The 17,967-nt window shown below is 39.3% G+C and overlaps 1 protein-coding gene across 7 annotated transcripts in view; it reads right to left on the reverse strand.

Annotated features, from left to right (window-relative positions):
* LOC306884981 (engulfment and cell motility protein 1-like) overlaps positions 1-17,967 on the reverse strand; it is a 93,548-nt gene that overhangs the window by 13,859 nt on the left and 61,722 nt on the right. For all 7 annotated transcript variants that reach the window (XM_079441267.1, XM_079441263.1, XM_079441266.1 and 4 more), the window contains 2 exons: positions 17,096-17,204; positions 6,785-6,921 (listed from right to left, as the gene is read on the reverse strand). In XM_079441267.1, coding sequence (XP_079297393.1) covers positions 6,785-6,921; positions 17,096-17,204 — 246 coding nt within the window. The remainder of the gene's footprint in view (positions 1-6,784; positions 6,922-17,095; positions 17,205-17,967) is intronic.

Below are 17,967 nucleotides of genomic sequence, written 5' to 3' on the forward strand. Positions count from 1 at the left end.
AGTCACTTTCAGTATGGCTAAAAAGGTCACGCAACATGATATTCAAACATCGGACCAATTTAAAACGAAATAATGTAATATAGTAGGTACCAATTATCATTGCCAAAGTGTGTAAGTTGTTGTTCCAGCCATGACATTGCAGAAATAGAAAGTGTCTAAAACAGATTTCCATTGCTTGTTGTGTATCTCAATTGTGGCTGGTTATGACAAAAACTCTGATTAACATGGAAAAGATACCTTTTATCGTGTGTCACAGTGTCACGTCTGGTTAGGACATGGTGTTAGGATCAAACTCAAAACCTTCCTACTGGCACAGTTCCTCAAAGTCAAAGCTGCTTAATTAGCCTAGGAAGTCACATCAACCCTCAAATCTTTACTACAGCTGCAAGAGTTGATAATCATCATTTACAACTTGTCAATCACCCAAATAGAGTTTAGATGATAAAATTCAAATCTCAAATGGAAAGGAACAGAAAACAAATTTACAATAGAGGCAGGAGAGCATATATTGCACATGTCTTTGTCATCCTTCTTTCACATTCCCTTTGCTTGTTATGGTCTGTGGACCCAATGGGGCAATCAGGCACAAAAAGAGAACGGGACATTTATCCATTCCACAATTGACATGCTAATTATGCCATTTCCTCCCCCTTAACAATTTCCATAACAGTTAATAATGATTCACATCAAAGAAATGGGCATTACTTCAAAGAAAACAAATAGATATCATTAACAGAAAAAATCATTTGCTGGAAACACTGACCGCAAAGACCACGTGATGAATTTAGATGCAGTACAGTCTAGAGTCATTTTTTTTCATAAATGCAGGGGGTAAGCCTATGAATAACAAGTGAAGTAGACAAGGATAAAACACCTGTGTATGCATATGCATGCAAAGACAGAGAGCTACAGTCTTGCATGCAATAGGATGCTCTGGTTAAACTTTGCTCAGAGATGAAAGGATGATGAAAACTAAAAAGATGGAGCAAATTTAATGTACAACCAAAGGCAGGTAGGTTCATCGAATCTCTTCCACTCTTTCTGACCTGGCTAGGGATACATTGGGTTGTGGAGCAGGTTGCTGGATGCTTGCTGAGGTGTTGGGAGGCTATATTAAGCATCTCTGCTTGACCATACAACCTGCAGTCAATCTGTAATGCAGTGACATCTGTCAGGCTCCTCCGAGTGCTTTGTTTCTCCTTTCCTCTACCTGACATTAATCTTCTCATGGTGCCTTTTTTAAAATAGTAGTACATTCTCATAGAATGCTCTTTATGTTTTAGGTTGCATCATAAGTGGGTAGCCTCCAATAGTTTTCACAGTATAGAGAATGACCACACATATGCAGAGAAAGCCAATTGCGCAAAGTCTAGACATGAAAATTCTCTCTGACAAGGAAACATTTCATAACAGGTCCTTGAAAAGTATCCCAGTAATTTCCCAGGTCCTGGAGTACTCTACAGCAGGTGGCACTCAGTTCTCTGGGGATCCAGCCACACATCCACTCCGTTGACAGGAGCAGACAGGAGTAACACTTTCACCAAGGGCCAGCATGAAGCATGCTGAAAGCGTGCAATGCATTAAGGTCACTTAAGGTCTCAGGAATCTCATTGCATAGAGTAACACAACAGAAAAAGAAAAAACACAAAGAGAAAAAGAACTGAAGGAAAGGAAAGGAAAGCAAAGGAAAGGAATAAAAAAATGATAGGAAGAATAAATGTAAGCATGGCAGGGAAGACAAGGAGGAAAGGAAATTAAGCAAAGGAAAGGAGGGAAGTAAGAAAAGAAGTGAAAGAAGCAATGAAGAAGGACAGAAAGGAAAACGGGGAAAGAATAAAAAGGGAAAGAGGGAATAAAGAAGGATAGGAAGAATGGATGTAAGAAGGAAAGAGAAGACATAGAAAAGAGGACGGAAAGTGAATATGGAAAAAATAAGAGAAAGAAAAAAGAGGAAAGAAGGAAAGAATGAAAATTCTATTTATTTATTTTTTTAATCTTTGCAAGGGAAAGTAGGGAATTATGGACCGGAGGCATGGGTGCGAATGCTGAGCACGACCAACCAAAACCTCAAGACATCATTCACTTTATGAGATCTTCCAGATTTATGCTTTGAAAAAAAGCTGCCTGTGATATTACCGTAATCAATCAACGTTAGGCGCTAGATGACAGCCCATCACAGAATTCAAAAGTGCGGGGAGATATTTATTATCATTTTGATCGTCTACAAAAGGTCAATCCTGTGAACACTGAACCAACAAAGAAAGCACAAAGGACAAGGCCGTATACAAAAGAGATTAACCTCAATACAAGCTTTCTCTGTAAAAACAGTAACAAAAAAAAGCCAAACAGATAGTGTTGATCTTCCTACGCGTGGGATGCATGCACAATTAATGCTAACTTAACGAACAGCCACACATCAACGAGAGCGACTGGAGGTCAATGTGCAACAGAGAAAGGACTGATGGAGAAATGACACATTAAAAGCACTCATTCATTGTAAGTACCCAAGGAGGGGCTGGCTACGGAGGAGAGCACAGGTTGGAGCACTCGCTCTGGATCGCTTCCTCTTTATTCGCTAGCTGAAATCTGCCTCTAACCTGATTACTACAAGCAGCTTCACACAAAGCTGCCCCATCTGTGCGCCTGTTTCATCTATCGTTTCCCGACAACATCCAGGCAAATTTGCAAATGCCCCTTCATCATTTTCAATCCTCCATGCATCCGACACGGTCTCTTCAGCAATACTCACATGCCATTGTCACCTCCATGTTTGGGAGCGCGGCTCCACGTTGGTCCAACCCAGTGTAGCAGAGATGAACCCTGACCAAGTGCAGGGACAATCGGATAGCCAGAAGGATGATAAATAGTGGTGGCAGATGGTCCCCGGGTTACTTTGTGTGTGTGTGTGTGTGTTTGTGGAGATGAAAACAGACCAAGCTTTAGCCAAGGGTCGCTTTCATCTGGCTGTGCATGCCCATCAGCACTCTAAAGTCTGAAAGCATCTCCAAGCAGCTCAGTTTATGTTCATTTCAGCGCTTAAGCCTGATTGGCCAGACGCCACGGTTGCTTCAGCCAATGGCGTCCCAGCAATACAGATCACATGGTTTGTATACAAGGGAGGGCGTCTGAAGAGGGAAAGATTGGAAGGGGGAGGGGTGAGGGTTGTGCTAGCTTAAACAGGGTCACTACACCACTACTACTGCGCTTGGATGCACCGAAGTGGCCATTTTAAGTCAGGTGTCATAGCTACCTTCGTCAGAGCTGACTGGGTGGAGAAGACAGCTGTTTATGAACCAAAACACACACGTACACAATAGCTGTTCTATGCTGTCGTGGCGAACCGGGAGCAGGAGTAATTAGAATGTTGTTGCTATGGAAACAGGCAAACCACTGCCCGTCAGATTTGTTTTGCCCCAGAAGCATCGTCGAGAGCAGACCTGCCTCCCGCTTCTCGTCTCCACACCTCACACACACACACACACACAGATGGACAGACAATAGTTACAGGATTTGACATGCCTATCACAAAGAGAGAGAGAAAGAGAGAGACAGTGGGGGAGGAGAAAAAATAGCAGGCGCGTAAAAAAAAATTAGATGCGAGTATGTGTGAGAAGAGGCAGAGGATGCTGAGGTGCAGTCGTCTGAAAACAGTGGAGGTCCAGCAATGCTGTATGATGACAGTAATGCTTCATAATCATTTTGACGTGTGTCTGACTGGCCCCACCAAGACAAAAGCACAAAATGGAGACACTGCTGAATGACACAATAGGATCTACAGAACAGGGGTGCCAGAGTCCACAGTCAGTTACATATGTGTGTGTATATTTTAGGGGTGTAACGTTACACATATTCTTACCAAAAATGTTCAGTACGGGTGTTCCGGATCGGTACGCATGTGTATTGTACAAATACAGCATTATTTTACCCACTGCACAAGTGGAAATTTATGGGGACTGCCAGTTTTATATATGGTTACTTTCGAAACAAAGTGTTATTTTTTTAATTTTGCCAATTTTTTTCAGGAAATTCAAACAATGAATGCCGTTTTGACACTCTTTGATGTGGTGTGACAGATCACTGTATAAACGTCTCGTTTCATACTGCATCGTGGGGCGCAGGTGAGCGCGATCATCCCTTTCTCTTTACTACTAGTTTTAACGCGAAATATACACGAATGAACATCTCATGCTTCATGGAATCGCTCAATCATTGTTTCAACCATGTAGCATTTCATTTACCACAGACAAGCCATCAGTGTCCACAGCTCATTAGTTTGTGAGAGAAATGAAGTATTTCGGGAAATATTAGACATATAGTCTTTATATTTTACTTTACCTGTTAGTGATGTCTTAATTATTAAATTATTTAATGCATGTTTAAATAAATCTGCTATGAAACAAGTTATGACAGCCACTGTGTAAATGAATATTTTTCAATAACAAATAGAAATTTTATAATTTAGAATTAAATTTTAAAACTGCATTATGTGCAATTTACATGCATATAATTTTTTTTGGCGTTTTTTGCCTTTTATTTGGACAGGACACTAATTTAGACAGGAAGTGAAGTGGAAGAGAAAGAAAGGGGATGGATTGGGAAATGTCCGCGAGCCGGGACTCGAACTCAGGACGCCGAATTGCAATGGCGCTGTATGTCGGCGAGCTGCCCACAAGGCTATTTGCGCTGACTGCAATTTTTTTAAGATGAATGTTGATTATTATATTATCTATAAATAGTAATTAAATTTAAGTTTGGACTCTGTTGTTAATTGTAACAATTGTAATAACGTAAAAGTGCTCCCTAGCATAAGCTGAGGAAGATTTTTATTTTTTTTTTAAATTAATTTATTTAAAGAAAGAGCAATTTGTTCAGTAAACCACTGTTTAATAAAAAAAAAAAAGAAAGTTGTTTAGTTTTCTCTGTACATTTTTTTTGCACTCAATATATATACATATATAATACAAAACAAAAACAATAATATAATAAAATAAAAGCAATCGGTGAACTAGCTTCAAGCCATGCTTTAAGAGCTCAACAAGAATGAGCTCAAAGGAGGCAAAAAACATGCTGCCTCCTACAATTTTTTAGGGGAAAGCACTGCTGGGCTTGCCTCCTCTGAGATAACTGGCTGGAATCATTATATATTCTTACAGAAACTGGAGCGATGAGGTATTATAAAGTTTATCCTTCTTTACTAGAAGTGAGTATTCTATAACGTTAAAGGCTTAAAGAGTTATTTATTTATTCTGGAAGGATACAAGACCAACATGTAATTAACAACTGTCTCTTAAAATTTTAAGATACTATACAAAGCTAAAGTTGAATCAGCTTGAGAAGGTGAGAGTGAAACATAGCTATTACTCTTTAAGTCTGTATTAAGCTCCCACACAAAGGTGGGTGGAGAAGTGGGTCTAATCTTCTTCATTCAGGATTGTGTCCACACATGACAAGTAAATGTAATGGATGTCGAGATTTAGGTGTTACACTAATTTTTTCTTCTCTAAAGCGGAAAATGTTTGAGAACTCCTACTGCCATGACTGAAGAAATTACATAGTCGTTTTGCTGATGATGTTCCATTGATAAGATAGTGATGGTCTTATTACTCCATGCATGTCAGAATTGATGGTTATGTGGATTGTTATTTAGAGATCCACTGGTTTGTATTTTCCCAAATTTGTATTTTGCGCCAAGACAATAGAGGAAAGAATCCCTAATACACAAATCATTATATGAAACAAGAGCTTGATAGGACTAAAGCTTGATTTGTGCATCTCACCATCTCAACCTACTTGCTATCATCAAAAGGAGATTAAATAAATCAATCTGCTGACAGCAACTTTTGATCCCTCTAGTAAAGTTTAAGACAAAGACTACTTCCAAGTGTGTACACTGTCAGACAACTGTCAGAAAGAAAGAATTGGGAGTTCTGATCACCAGATTAAACAGTAGTTTTATCTCTATTTTCAGCAGCCTATTTATAATGAGGCAGGAATACAGACGAGGGGCAAAAACGAGCAGGTTTTCTCAGATGTGCTGTTCATATAAGAAAACAAAGGATGATGAATTTAATCACAGTGTCCAGAGACACATGCTCCAGGGAGATATTTTAAAAATGAGTTTTCATGTCCATGAATCTTAATTAACCGCAAATATACAGCTTTACACGAGATGGTCTTTTATCCTATGCTACAACTTGGGAACATGTTTTTTGTGTGATTATCATTATTACACAAACAACAGCCTAGCAAATCTCATCCACCTCTTTTACCAGAAAAAAGTTTTTCCTCTTCCAAGAGTCTGGAACTATCATTTTCACCAACAAAAAAAACTTCAGAGAGCCCTGCCTTTCCAAGTAGTGTGAAGTAGTGATTATTATTGTCTAATAACTAAGCTTGACTGGCCGATAAACTATTTCAAAATCTTTTCAAAATCAGACCAGCCACTGCATTAGAACATTTTTTATTTTCAGCTTTGAGTAAATGTCTGAGTTACGTCAAATTTTAGGGATGTGTTTGCTAGCATAATACATATTGCTATGATTCCAAAACGGGTGTTAAATTTTAAGGATACTGGTATTGACTGCTAAAATTTTGGTATCATGAAACCCTAGCATCGTCAAATCAAAAACCCATATTGGTTGACCAGAAAGATGTGAGGGGAAGATGAGAGTATAACAGAAAATTCAAGAGAAAGTGAACGAGCAAAGCAGAGTAAGGTAAAGGATGACCGATGTAGAGTTAGACACATGTGCGCACAAACCTCAATCAAGAGGGTTGCTCTTACCTTATTGAAGTCTTCAGAAGTGGCTCTCATCTCTTTCCAGGTTTTGTTGAGTAGTTGAATACAGTGGCAAAAGAACTCCTCAAACGAGCGGTCATGGGTGAAAAACATCGGGTGGAAGTCATGGCAGTTTTCGCTGGCTGTGAACAAACAAATGAGATAAAGTGAGTGTTTATATTGTCAAATGCTGCACACCAATCCACCTTCATTTATCAGGTAAAGCAGCCATATCCGTATCTCATGACTAAACTACACCCTTTATTAATATTGATAAGCATGTGAGTCTCAAGGGAACGTCTGACTCTCCAACAGGGACTTTGAGCATGAACTTTTAAGGAGGCTCAAATGTCTGCTTTCTTTGCCAGCTCCAGCCCTCACGTGGGCTTCTCATGCACGGACACATCAGATATGACTGGGAACGAATGGTGCTACCTCACGATGCATCTCTCTGAAAGAGCCTCTTGGCAGAGCAGACGATTATTCTCAAGCAAGAGAAGCACGCGCTTGGCTCTCAGGACACCTACACATTTGAAGTGAATGTGAACAGTTGGTTAAAAATGGCATTTTTATAGCTGTGTTTTCTTTCACTGCATTCCCCTGCCAGCCAGTCACTGGTCTTAATTCAGAAATCTAAAATAAAACATTTTGAAATTCTCAAAAGCCTTAAGAGATTCTCTCTGGAGACCTCCTAAGATCACATAAAGGTGGCGCTTTTTCGGGTTTTCATTACATCATCATTACATCTCAGTCTGATCTGGGTTTTATAATGGGCCATCACTGAGCATCTGTCACCCTAGTTTTTTAGGTGTCTTTGGATACTTGAGCATGTTTGGATAATGGAGCAATATTGGAGATCCAGTGCACAAGAACAAAAACAAAAAGTGATAGAAGTCAGGTTACAACTATCAAGACCAAGGGCTGACAATGCCAATGCCATTTGCATCTTGAAAATATAATACAAACCTATCTATCGTGATCAAGATAGACGTAAAAATGGTCAGCAATGATGCTTTGTTTACTTTTTATATCTGCAGTCCTAGCCCTTCTAGTTTCTGTTTTTTAACCAATGAATCAAGATTACTGCCATCTGCTGATATGGAGAGTTCTTTTGTCTTTCATGCTTGTGTAGAACATACATGCTAGTTGGCCATTGGCTGTAGTCTTTGAGGTGTGTTCAAGTGGCCCACATGCAGGCAATACAATAGTTGGTTTTCATCCCTGCTAGTTCTTTAATATCAGCTTCCTGTCTAGGCCTTTATGGTCTCAGATCTGGATCTTCCCAACAGAACAGCTGAATCCCAAGTCTTTCTCCAAAAATTATTCTTCAGTGAACATTTGACTTATAACAGTTACTCTTGAAACTTTATTACTTGTAGAGAAACTCACTTTATTCTCTTTCTTTTGTCTCATGGTGTCCCATATTTTTAATTTTCTGAGCAGTTCTGGAACTTCTCATCTCCCTTTTTCCCCACAAGAAAATTGCTTTGTTGTATCCCTCATTTGAATAAAAGCGTCTTCTAAATGAATACATGTAAATGGATCTGGGTCTCACTTTACAGTCAATATATTCAGCATTTCTTTTTCAGTTCATTAAAATGGCTCTTTGACTGACAAGCATCAAGGGGTATTGGTCTGAGACACAGCAGGTATGATAGTGGCCTGGGTCTTGGAGGGTTTGGTCTTGACTCCTATTAGCCTATTACTAGGCTTATGAGCACATAAAATACTACATACATAAAGATGGCATATAGATGGATGAGATGTTGGCTGATTACCCTCATACGAATGATAAGAGAGAGACTTTCTCTTCATCTCGCCACTTCATAAATGATCCTCAAAGATCCCCCCCCCCTGGGATATTACCAAAGCAGGATTATGGAATGAGAGCTCTGTGATGATCTATGTGAGATTAGTGCTTTATAAAAAAGCTTGAATCAAATCAGAATGGCTGTGTGGGAAATTAAAGTCTGGGAGAGCGCTATAAAAAAGGAAGGTGCCATTATTGTGTTCATAAACAGCAGCAGTCAAGGTGAAAATGAAACTCAGGCTTTCACCCTGAGGCCCTGCGGCAGCAAGCACCTATGTGTGTGTCAGCTACGCTGCTTTAATACAAACACTACTCGAGTGGAATGGTTGCTTTGAATGAGAGCCACTGTTTGAGGTTCTCATTTAGGGAAAATGAAGCTTCAGAGTACCGTCAAAGCCCCTGCAGTTGGCCAGTAATTGCATTGGCTAGGTAGAAATTGAAACTTCACAGTATAATGAATGATGCCTGAAAGGGCAATGGGGCTTTCATTGAGTGTGACGTCATGTACCCGGTCAATCTTAGACTCAATGCACCAGACCGCCCTAGTCACAGGGCCCGGTCCTTTTGGATGGCTCCGACTGATTCATTGTAAAAGTCAGAGGAGTTCAAGGGTGTGCTGAAGGGGAGGGCAGCACTATCAGCTCCCACATGCTGAGGAATGAAATGTCAGAGTCACTTTGGCTCTCACCTAAGCCCTGAGCTCACAGGTTTGGACAGTATTAACAGTCTGATGCAACTCCACAACTCTAGATGGAAGTCATGCTGAATGCAGAATCTCATTAAACCAGAATGTTCTCTCGTATTGTAACTAAAGGATCCTCAAAGATCTTCCTGTCCTTTTATCTTCAAAGCTGTGCACAATCCTTCCCTATTTGTCTAGAAGTCAAGGGACTTTCTGCAAATATACACCCAAGGAGGCCATTAACCGCTACTAGTATATGTTTGAACTATAATGAACACAGAAGGGGGAAAAGGATACAGTACTTTTGAGTAATAAAAATGATTTACATTTATTAGTCATTTGCAACTCAGGTGATTAGCTCAAAAAGTTCACATGAGCAAAAAATGGCAGAATTCAGTGACATGTTTCCATGGATGCTGCACCTGCAGAGCAACAGTCCTTGAGATGCATGGGAGTATTTGTGCAGCTATTATAGACCTCCTTCTATCCATTATGCCCACATTCACAAGTACAATTGCATCATATAACATCATTACATCAATTTAGTCAGTTTCCCATGACTGACACATAACTGAGGAGGCAGTGATATTATGTGCATGGTGGGAGTATTAACCTGGGCTTTATGCCCTCTGGCTGACAAATATAGCACAGTGTAAATTGCATACAATTCAACATGTCAACTGGTTAGTTGGGCAAGCAGAAGGGTTGTCAGATACACATTAAAAAAACCTGTTGCAATTTTTATGCAACAGACGAGATCAGGCAGTACGTTCAGCACAGTCATGTCTGACCTCCCATATTCCCTCTACCAACTTGCGTGAATCAGCATCATACCAGCATTCAATGCAGGATGAGTTATGATTACTCATATAGCTTTTTTCATAAAATTCTATAAAAAAAAAAAAATAAAATAAAAAAAAACATTTAACACTTGTTTTCAGTGCATAATAGGCCTGCCAATCAATTGATTTTACAACTGACTTTACAAAAATAGCTTTAGAAGCCAATATAGTGTTACTTTTGAATATTATCACAGCAATCCACACAGGATGTGAAATGGACCAACACGAAGTCTAACTGCAACAAACTCTTCATGATGTAATGGAGTGGCCATCTGCTGATGCCTCAAGGCAAATGACGAGCCACAAAGTGCAGAAGTGAATCATCTACAACAGGCCAGCAAAGAAGACAAACCATGTGGTCTAAACTGTCTGCTGTGGAAGACACATGCAGCCACTTCATACAAGTTGCATGAGGTAGATTGAACTCTGAGCAGCTTGATGATTTAACAATGGTTCATCTTTGAGAATCTGGATCTCACAACTGATCCTCCAGAGTAAAGGCTTTGCAAAGACTTGTCTGGGTGGTCTTTAAAGACGACATATGATCTTCTCACATACTAGGATTTTGGCCAGGAATTTTACCCATATGTCCATATCCTGGTGCATCTGTGGAAAGGTCATAGGACTGTAACACTGACAGATGCATTGGCCACCTCTGCGTCTCTCCATAGCTGACATGATCATGTCACTTCCTGGCACAGATAATTACAGAAGACAAGAAGACAAACAGATGCATCTTAGGGGAGGAAAAACAACAAACTAAACAAGCGAGTACAAGCCTGAAAGCCCCAAGGATGACATTCAAACATCACACAGAGAACAATGAGACGTCAAGGCGAGATGACAGCTGCGAGAGGTCATCTTCGAGGCAAGAACTGTGATGAAATTATGAATTTACAGTGATGGATGCCACCCTGGCTCTTCAATGCAGAGGGAACACCCGTCAAGACAAGAATGAAATAATCATTGCCATTACACAAAGTACACCGTGTGACATCTCCAGAGGGAAATCAAGTCCCAAAAATATGAGAAGCCATATTAAAACTGGTCTTGAAGGAGTAGTGCATCCAAAAAAAAGAAACTATCATATGATCTTTCTGAAGACTTGGAATTGTATTTTAAGATATTTTAAAGTATTCCTAAAAGTTTAGTTCCCGTTGCATTGTAATAACATGGATTTTCATTTTTGGTGAATATTATAAATCATCTTCAAGCAAATGTTCAACAATCTCAGACTGAGCAGGAGAATCGAGAGAGAGATCATGGAGAAATATTACTTGAGACAGGTCTGCCAACATGATGTAAGCAACTGATGCATGGCAGATGAGACCGCTGCCAATGTTCATTTGTCTCATACTCCAACATCAATCCACACGCTATCATAAACATACTTAAATCCACCAACTATAATACAGAGGTCAACTATAATACACATGTCAGTCCACTAACACCCACAAATGCATGTCAATCTACAAAATATCATACCCGCCCTTAAATACACAGACTATTCATTTCCTTTGTAGATAAACTGGACTAGTATCCATTTAATAGCACAGCAGATGTTCTACTGGGCCTGAACCTCTGTGTTTGTCAGTGTGTGTCTTTGAATGTGAGTGAGAAGCTGACAGCAGCTGCATCTGTTCACTCATCTATTTTGCATGAGAAAACTTGACCACACCAATGGGACAGCGGCCTCATCTTTTTATCCATTCATTCTGTCCTGAAAAGACCTTCCAGACATTTCATACAGTGTTCAGAAATTAACTTCAATTGTCTTCGCCAAAATGGGACAACTTTAAGCTTAACTTCTACATGGACAAGTTAACTCATACAGACTTTATTTCTTCTGTGGAAAACAAAAGAAGATCTTTTGAAGATATATATGTCTTTGTTTTGTCCATACAAATAAAATAAATAGGGCCCAATGTTGTATTGAACCCCATAAAACTTTCATTGTATGGACAACTAATTTGGAACAACGCAATGATGATAGAAAAAGTTTATATAACTTCATTTTTGGACAAGCTTATATCTTTAAGTTAACTTTAATCAAAGTTAAGAGGCTAAAGAAAAGTTTCATTGTCTCATCCACATTAAAATGTATTAAAATTTGGCCCCGTTTACACTAGTGTTTTTGTTTTAAAACAGCATTTTAAAAAGAAAATGATCCTTGTCTGCATTGACGTTTTCACTGCGTTTCAGAAACGATCTCAGTACACACAACACAACCGACGAACGTCACATGACATTCGTTCATGCAGGTACAACAATGAGCACGATGTTATTGTTTACACAGTCGTCAAGGATACGAGCGAATGTGTGCAGCTGCGCCATCGTTTTCAAAAGTCTGAAAAAGTTTGAAAAGCAAACCCAGAGTTTTCGAGGGTCGAAAACGTCAGAGCAGTGTCAACGACAGCTGTAACTGTAGCAAAAGTTATGCTTTTTAAAACGAAAATGCACTAGTGTAAACATAGCCTTGATGTCAAATGTACATTCTAATGATATTTTAATGGCTTTGCAATGTAGACATCAAAACAAAGTAGGTAAATTCAAAGATATGGTACTGATACAAATTTTATGCCTGGCCTATAATAATGTGTGTTATAGACCAGACTTAAAATGCAGTACTCAATACAACAGGGCTTCTATGTCCCATCTATTTACAAAGTGGTCCTCAGCATCAAAATGGTTCAAGACCCCTTTTTTGACCTGCTATTTTCAACTTCAGCTAATCTCGACTTTAGCTAGACAAAATACTACATGTTAGTGGTTCTTTTGAACCTCTTTGAGCTGCTAATGGGACCTTATAATCTGAATCAGCCGCAGGGATCACTTCAAAGGCAGTGTAAATTTCCATTTAACTCAACTTGGCTCTCTAGCGTCCATCGTCCTCTCCATGTAACACGGTGTGTATTTTTGTCAGCATTTGTGCATTGTGCCATGAGTGGTCTTATTACCAAGCAGAGCTGAAGCGAAACTGAGGTACTTCAATAGTACAGCCTGTCAATACCGACATCCATATCCACTAACTTCTGTATGTAGGAGAAAAAGAGCCTCAGCGAGTACTGCAGCAGAAGATGTTTCTAGGAGGACATTTCCCACTAAACAAATACACTTCAGTGGTTAACAAGACATGTGGGAGCTCCGTGTCAATACGCAGAAAGGAACACTTTTTACTCAATTTATTATGATTTTTTTTAATGCATTTCGGTAGCAACTAGAGCAAACAGAAGTTCACAGACTCAAAGTTGATCCCATTACACAGGCTTGCCCAGGCATGGCGCCATGTGCCTGTCTTAAAAGTGTGCCATATCTCAGTAGGGAGCTCATGACGGAGCAGCAGGGATGTCAAAAACATCATCCGAGAGGTGTGAGATTATGCGGACAGTTACAGACAAGCCTATTCCTGTTGCTGTTAACCCACAGCATCATCTCTGCACATCACAGAGGATCTCACCTGGACCACCAACACCATGTCACTCTCCAAAAAGGCACAACAGCGCCTACACTTTCTCCACCGGCTGAAAAGAGCAAGTCTCCCTCCACCCATCCTCACCACATTCTACAGAGGCACCATTGAGAGTGTGCTGACCAGTTGCATCACTGTCTGGTACAGGAACTGCAGTGCTGATGACCGCAAGACCCTCCAGCGGACAGTCAACACAGCTGCAAAGATCATCGGTGCCCCTCTCCCCTCCATCCTGGACATTTTCCTTACACGATGCTCCAGCAAAACCAACAGCAAAGTGAAGGACTCCACCCATCCCTCCCACAGTCTCTTCCAGCTCCTACCATCAGGAAGACGGTACCGGAGCATCAGAGCCCGCTCCGCCAGACTGCTCAACAGCTCTTTCCCCCAGGCTGTGAGAGCCCTGAACTCAAATCACCCCGCCCCCCTCTGAAACCACCAAATCACCCCGCCCCCTCTGAAACCCCATGCAAACCCCTACCTCCTGAAACATGGAAAAAAAATTACACAATTGTTCACTGAATATCTCTTAATGTATCAAAAAAAATTTACACTAGCATTCAAAAGTTAATAAAAAAATTAAGAACTTTTATTCAGCAAAGATTCATTAAATTGACCAAATGTGACAGTAAAGACATTTATAATGTTACAAAAGGTTTAGTTTTCAAATAAATGTGTTGTTTTGAACTTTCTATTCATCATAGAATCCTGAAAAAAGTATCACGGTTTCCTTGATGATTAAATAAATTTCCTTGATAATGATTTCCTTGAAATCTTTCTTGAGCAGCAAATTAGCATATTAGAATGATTTCTGAAGGATCGTGTGACATTGAAGACTGGAGTAATGATGCTGAAAATTCAGCTTTGCATCACAGGAATAAATTACATTAAATTATATTAAAATAGATTTATTTTTTATTGTAAGATTTCAGAATATTGTGGTTTCTACTCTAATTTCTCTCAAATAAATGCAACCTCAGTAAGCACAAAAATGTTACTAACCTACCTTAACCAACTTTTAAACTGTAGTGTAAAATAAATCATAATTAAGAATCATTATTATTATTATTATTATTATTGCTCATATACTTGCTCACTACTTGCTCACAATGGCTTTATATAAAGGTAGTTTTTATATAAAAGTTTTATATACTTTTATATAAACTTTCACTCTCATTCATATGGAGTATTACAAGAACATTCACCAGACATTTTTGCTACATTTATGATTTAGATGGTATGTAAATTTGATCTTTGCAAGATGTTTATTCACAAAGTCAATGAATGCACTGGTTTCCAGATTATATGTTCTTTTTTCGCAGACACCTCTGTAATGCACATGTGCTCACCATGATCATTTCAACTCTGTAGCTGGCCCAAAAATACACAGTACTGAGACATCATTAATATGTAAGTTCAGTCATAAGGTGGAAATGTACCACTCTGCTCCCCCTGTAAAAGTGCAATAACACCATAAATCCATAAGCAAGGACATTTCTGCCTGTAGCCATTTTGATTCTCCTCATAAATATTAGATACGCCTTTTTAAAGACTGAAATAGGAAGCCATTGCATGGCGCCTGACCACCACAGATTCCATTAAAGCCTTTGCAGGAGAAACATGGACGGCTATAAAACTTTCAGTGCTTCTCAAAGAGGAGGTGAAGCAGGGACACCTGGATTCCTCATAAATAATTCATGACTGCTGACGGAAGTAGCTGTCGAACAGAAACTCTTGTGCCACAGCTAGATAAAACATATTTAAATGTGACTTGGGATTTGCCATTAAAAATCTATCACCGGTAAGGGCAAATTGACTGGGTATTGAGAGATGGTTCAGCTAGAATTGTTTGCCTGCAACAGGGTTCCGTATCACCATAATTGAAGGGAAATGATGGCCTAAAAGCTAAAACAAGTGTTGGGAAAGTCCAATTAACATAAAATGAGCAATCATCTGCAACACTGCTGCGGTCTCCAGAGCTTTCACAGGAGTGACAGGTCTCCTGGATTGGTGAGCGCAAAAGGTAGCGGTCTGAGAGATCTTGAGGCCATGTCTGCCTATTTGTAGAAGATACCAAATGAGAAGTGGTCCCCACTTTTAAGGGTCGCAAACATCAAAACAAGCCATTCTACATCCTTCACATCCATGTCACCTCAAATCTAGAGTCTACCCTCACTAATCACTTTGAACGAAAATATCTACCAAATGGCAAAAGTGTTCTTCTCCTAGTTAAAAAAAGAAGTGTCCTACCTCAGGCCTGGCTTTAAAACGCACACATTACATTTAAATGAGGAATTACATTAAGCTTTCTCAGCAAGTTCATTTAATTAAGTTTCCGATGACAGGATGGTGGAGCAATCTCCACTGAGAATATACTTGCCGTTCAATAACGCCCAAAAGCTGTCAGTGAGGTTGTGCTAATAACCTCTCCTCTGCAAACTTGAATCAGAACACCAAATGGAGTTTTTAACAATAAAATGCTTTGCTGGGTGCTCATTACTCTCCCCATATTGTGCTTAATAAATGTGATGAATCACTTCAACTGTGCCACATTAAATGGTGCGTGACTGAATATAGCAATGGATTTATAGTTCTTTGTGATTCCTCCGAACTCCAGAGTAGGATAGGAGAATCTCAAACCGGCCCATAAGGAGATGAGCCGCCAAACTGATGTAGAAATTTCAGATGTGGGGGCAGAAAGTATTATTTAATATTATATGTCTAGAAGATTAATTTCTTTATAGCGAGTGGACTGGTAATGCACTGGACATGAACGATACCATAAATCATACAGTTTGAATGATAACATGGATAAAAAATAAAAAAAAAGTAAAATAAATCCGATCCAAGATGGCGGACATGTCAGCGTGTCTGAAGCAGTCGAATGTGGCATCTACGTACATATATCTATGGAAACCAACTATAACAAAGTTCTGCACAGGCAGAACTACTACTGTTACTCATTGGTCATCCATGAGTCATTGTGCTTTCACAGTCACACATATAACACCTCACAGTGCCCACACCTCTCTGTCCTGCTCACCTCCATATATCATCTGTCTCTCTCTGCCACTTTCCATTACTTTTTCCCTTATGTGCAAGGTTGAAACAACCTACCTAAGCAGCCTGCTTTGAATTTGAGTCAGACTAGTCTCAATCCTTATGCATTATCCCCTGTCAGACAACACTGGTTGTTGCATTCTCCTCAACTTGAGACATAAAAGCAAGTCGTAAAAGCTCAGACACTGCAGAGGTGGAAGAGGGCAAACATTAGGCTCTTTACTTCATTAATTTATGAACTCTTCTACATTGTAAAGTCTAATGTTGCCTTTTATCTTCACTGCTGGCAACGGTTCACTCTCAACATGTGTGGAAGAAAGACAAAGACAAAAAGAAAGACAGAACAAAAAGATTCTTCCTATAATGAAACTCAATGGAGACATCTGGCACAAGTCAATGGTAAATAAAAGAAAACAAGTTTTTTAATAATACGTTTTAAAATGATAACACTTACGAAGTTCTCCAACTTTGAGAATTTCACACAACATCTTCGTCAGTTCGATACTACTGCGCCCGAATGGACATTCATGTTTATCCTCACGACTGCTGTTCTCCAGTACAATCTGTAATATACAGACAGAATTAAATGTGTTAACTAAATGTGTACATTTAATAGTATTAAATTATTAAAGTGTAATGCTTTGTAGAAAAAAAACACTTCACATTAACTACTTTTAATATTTGGGTGTAACCCGGCTATTACGTGATATTTCCATATTTCAGTTTTAAAAAATGCTACTTTTTTTTATATATATATATATATATATATAGCTGCACCACCAAAGAAATAAACTGTATAAGCTGTATTTTAGGTTAGGAGGGGTTGTTGTCCTGGAACTTGATGAAGAGACCCAAAAAATGTCTTTACACTAAATGTAAGGGTGCTGGAGTGTATCGCCTAAGAGCAGCGATGGGCTGAAGTGTCGCAGAATGCAGCTATGGAGGGCAGTGAAGTGGAATAGTACAGTTAAAGAGTTACGCAAGACGACAAGTGTTGCCCTCCTCATTCAACACCACTCCACTTTCCTTACTCAAGTCTATGAGTATTATTGTATTGTATGTAGATTATGCATTTTGGAGGAGAAAGAAAAAGTTTTTTTTGTTTTTTTAAAGCAATAACAGCAAAGAAACCAGATACAAAATCAGATCAACCATTAAGATTCACTCATACAATACATGCAGTCTATAACATGCATTTACAAAACGATAGGTTGGATTTTATTTCATGTCATCTTTATTACAACCCATCTTAAAGGGATGGTTCACCCAAAAATTAAAATACTGTCATTAATTACTCGCCCTCACGTCATTCCAAATCCAAGAGCT

The sequence above is a fragment of the Barbus barbus genome (genome assembly GCF_936440315.1).
Source record: "Barbus barbus genome assembly, chromosome: 19".
Lineage (NCBI taxonomy): Eukaryota > Metazoa > Chordata > Actinopteri > Cypriniformes > Cyprinidae > Barbus > Barbus barbus.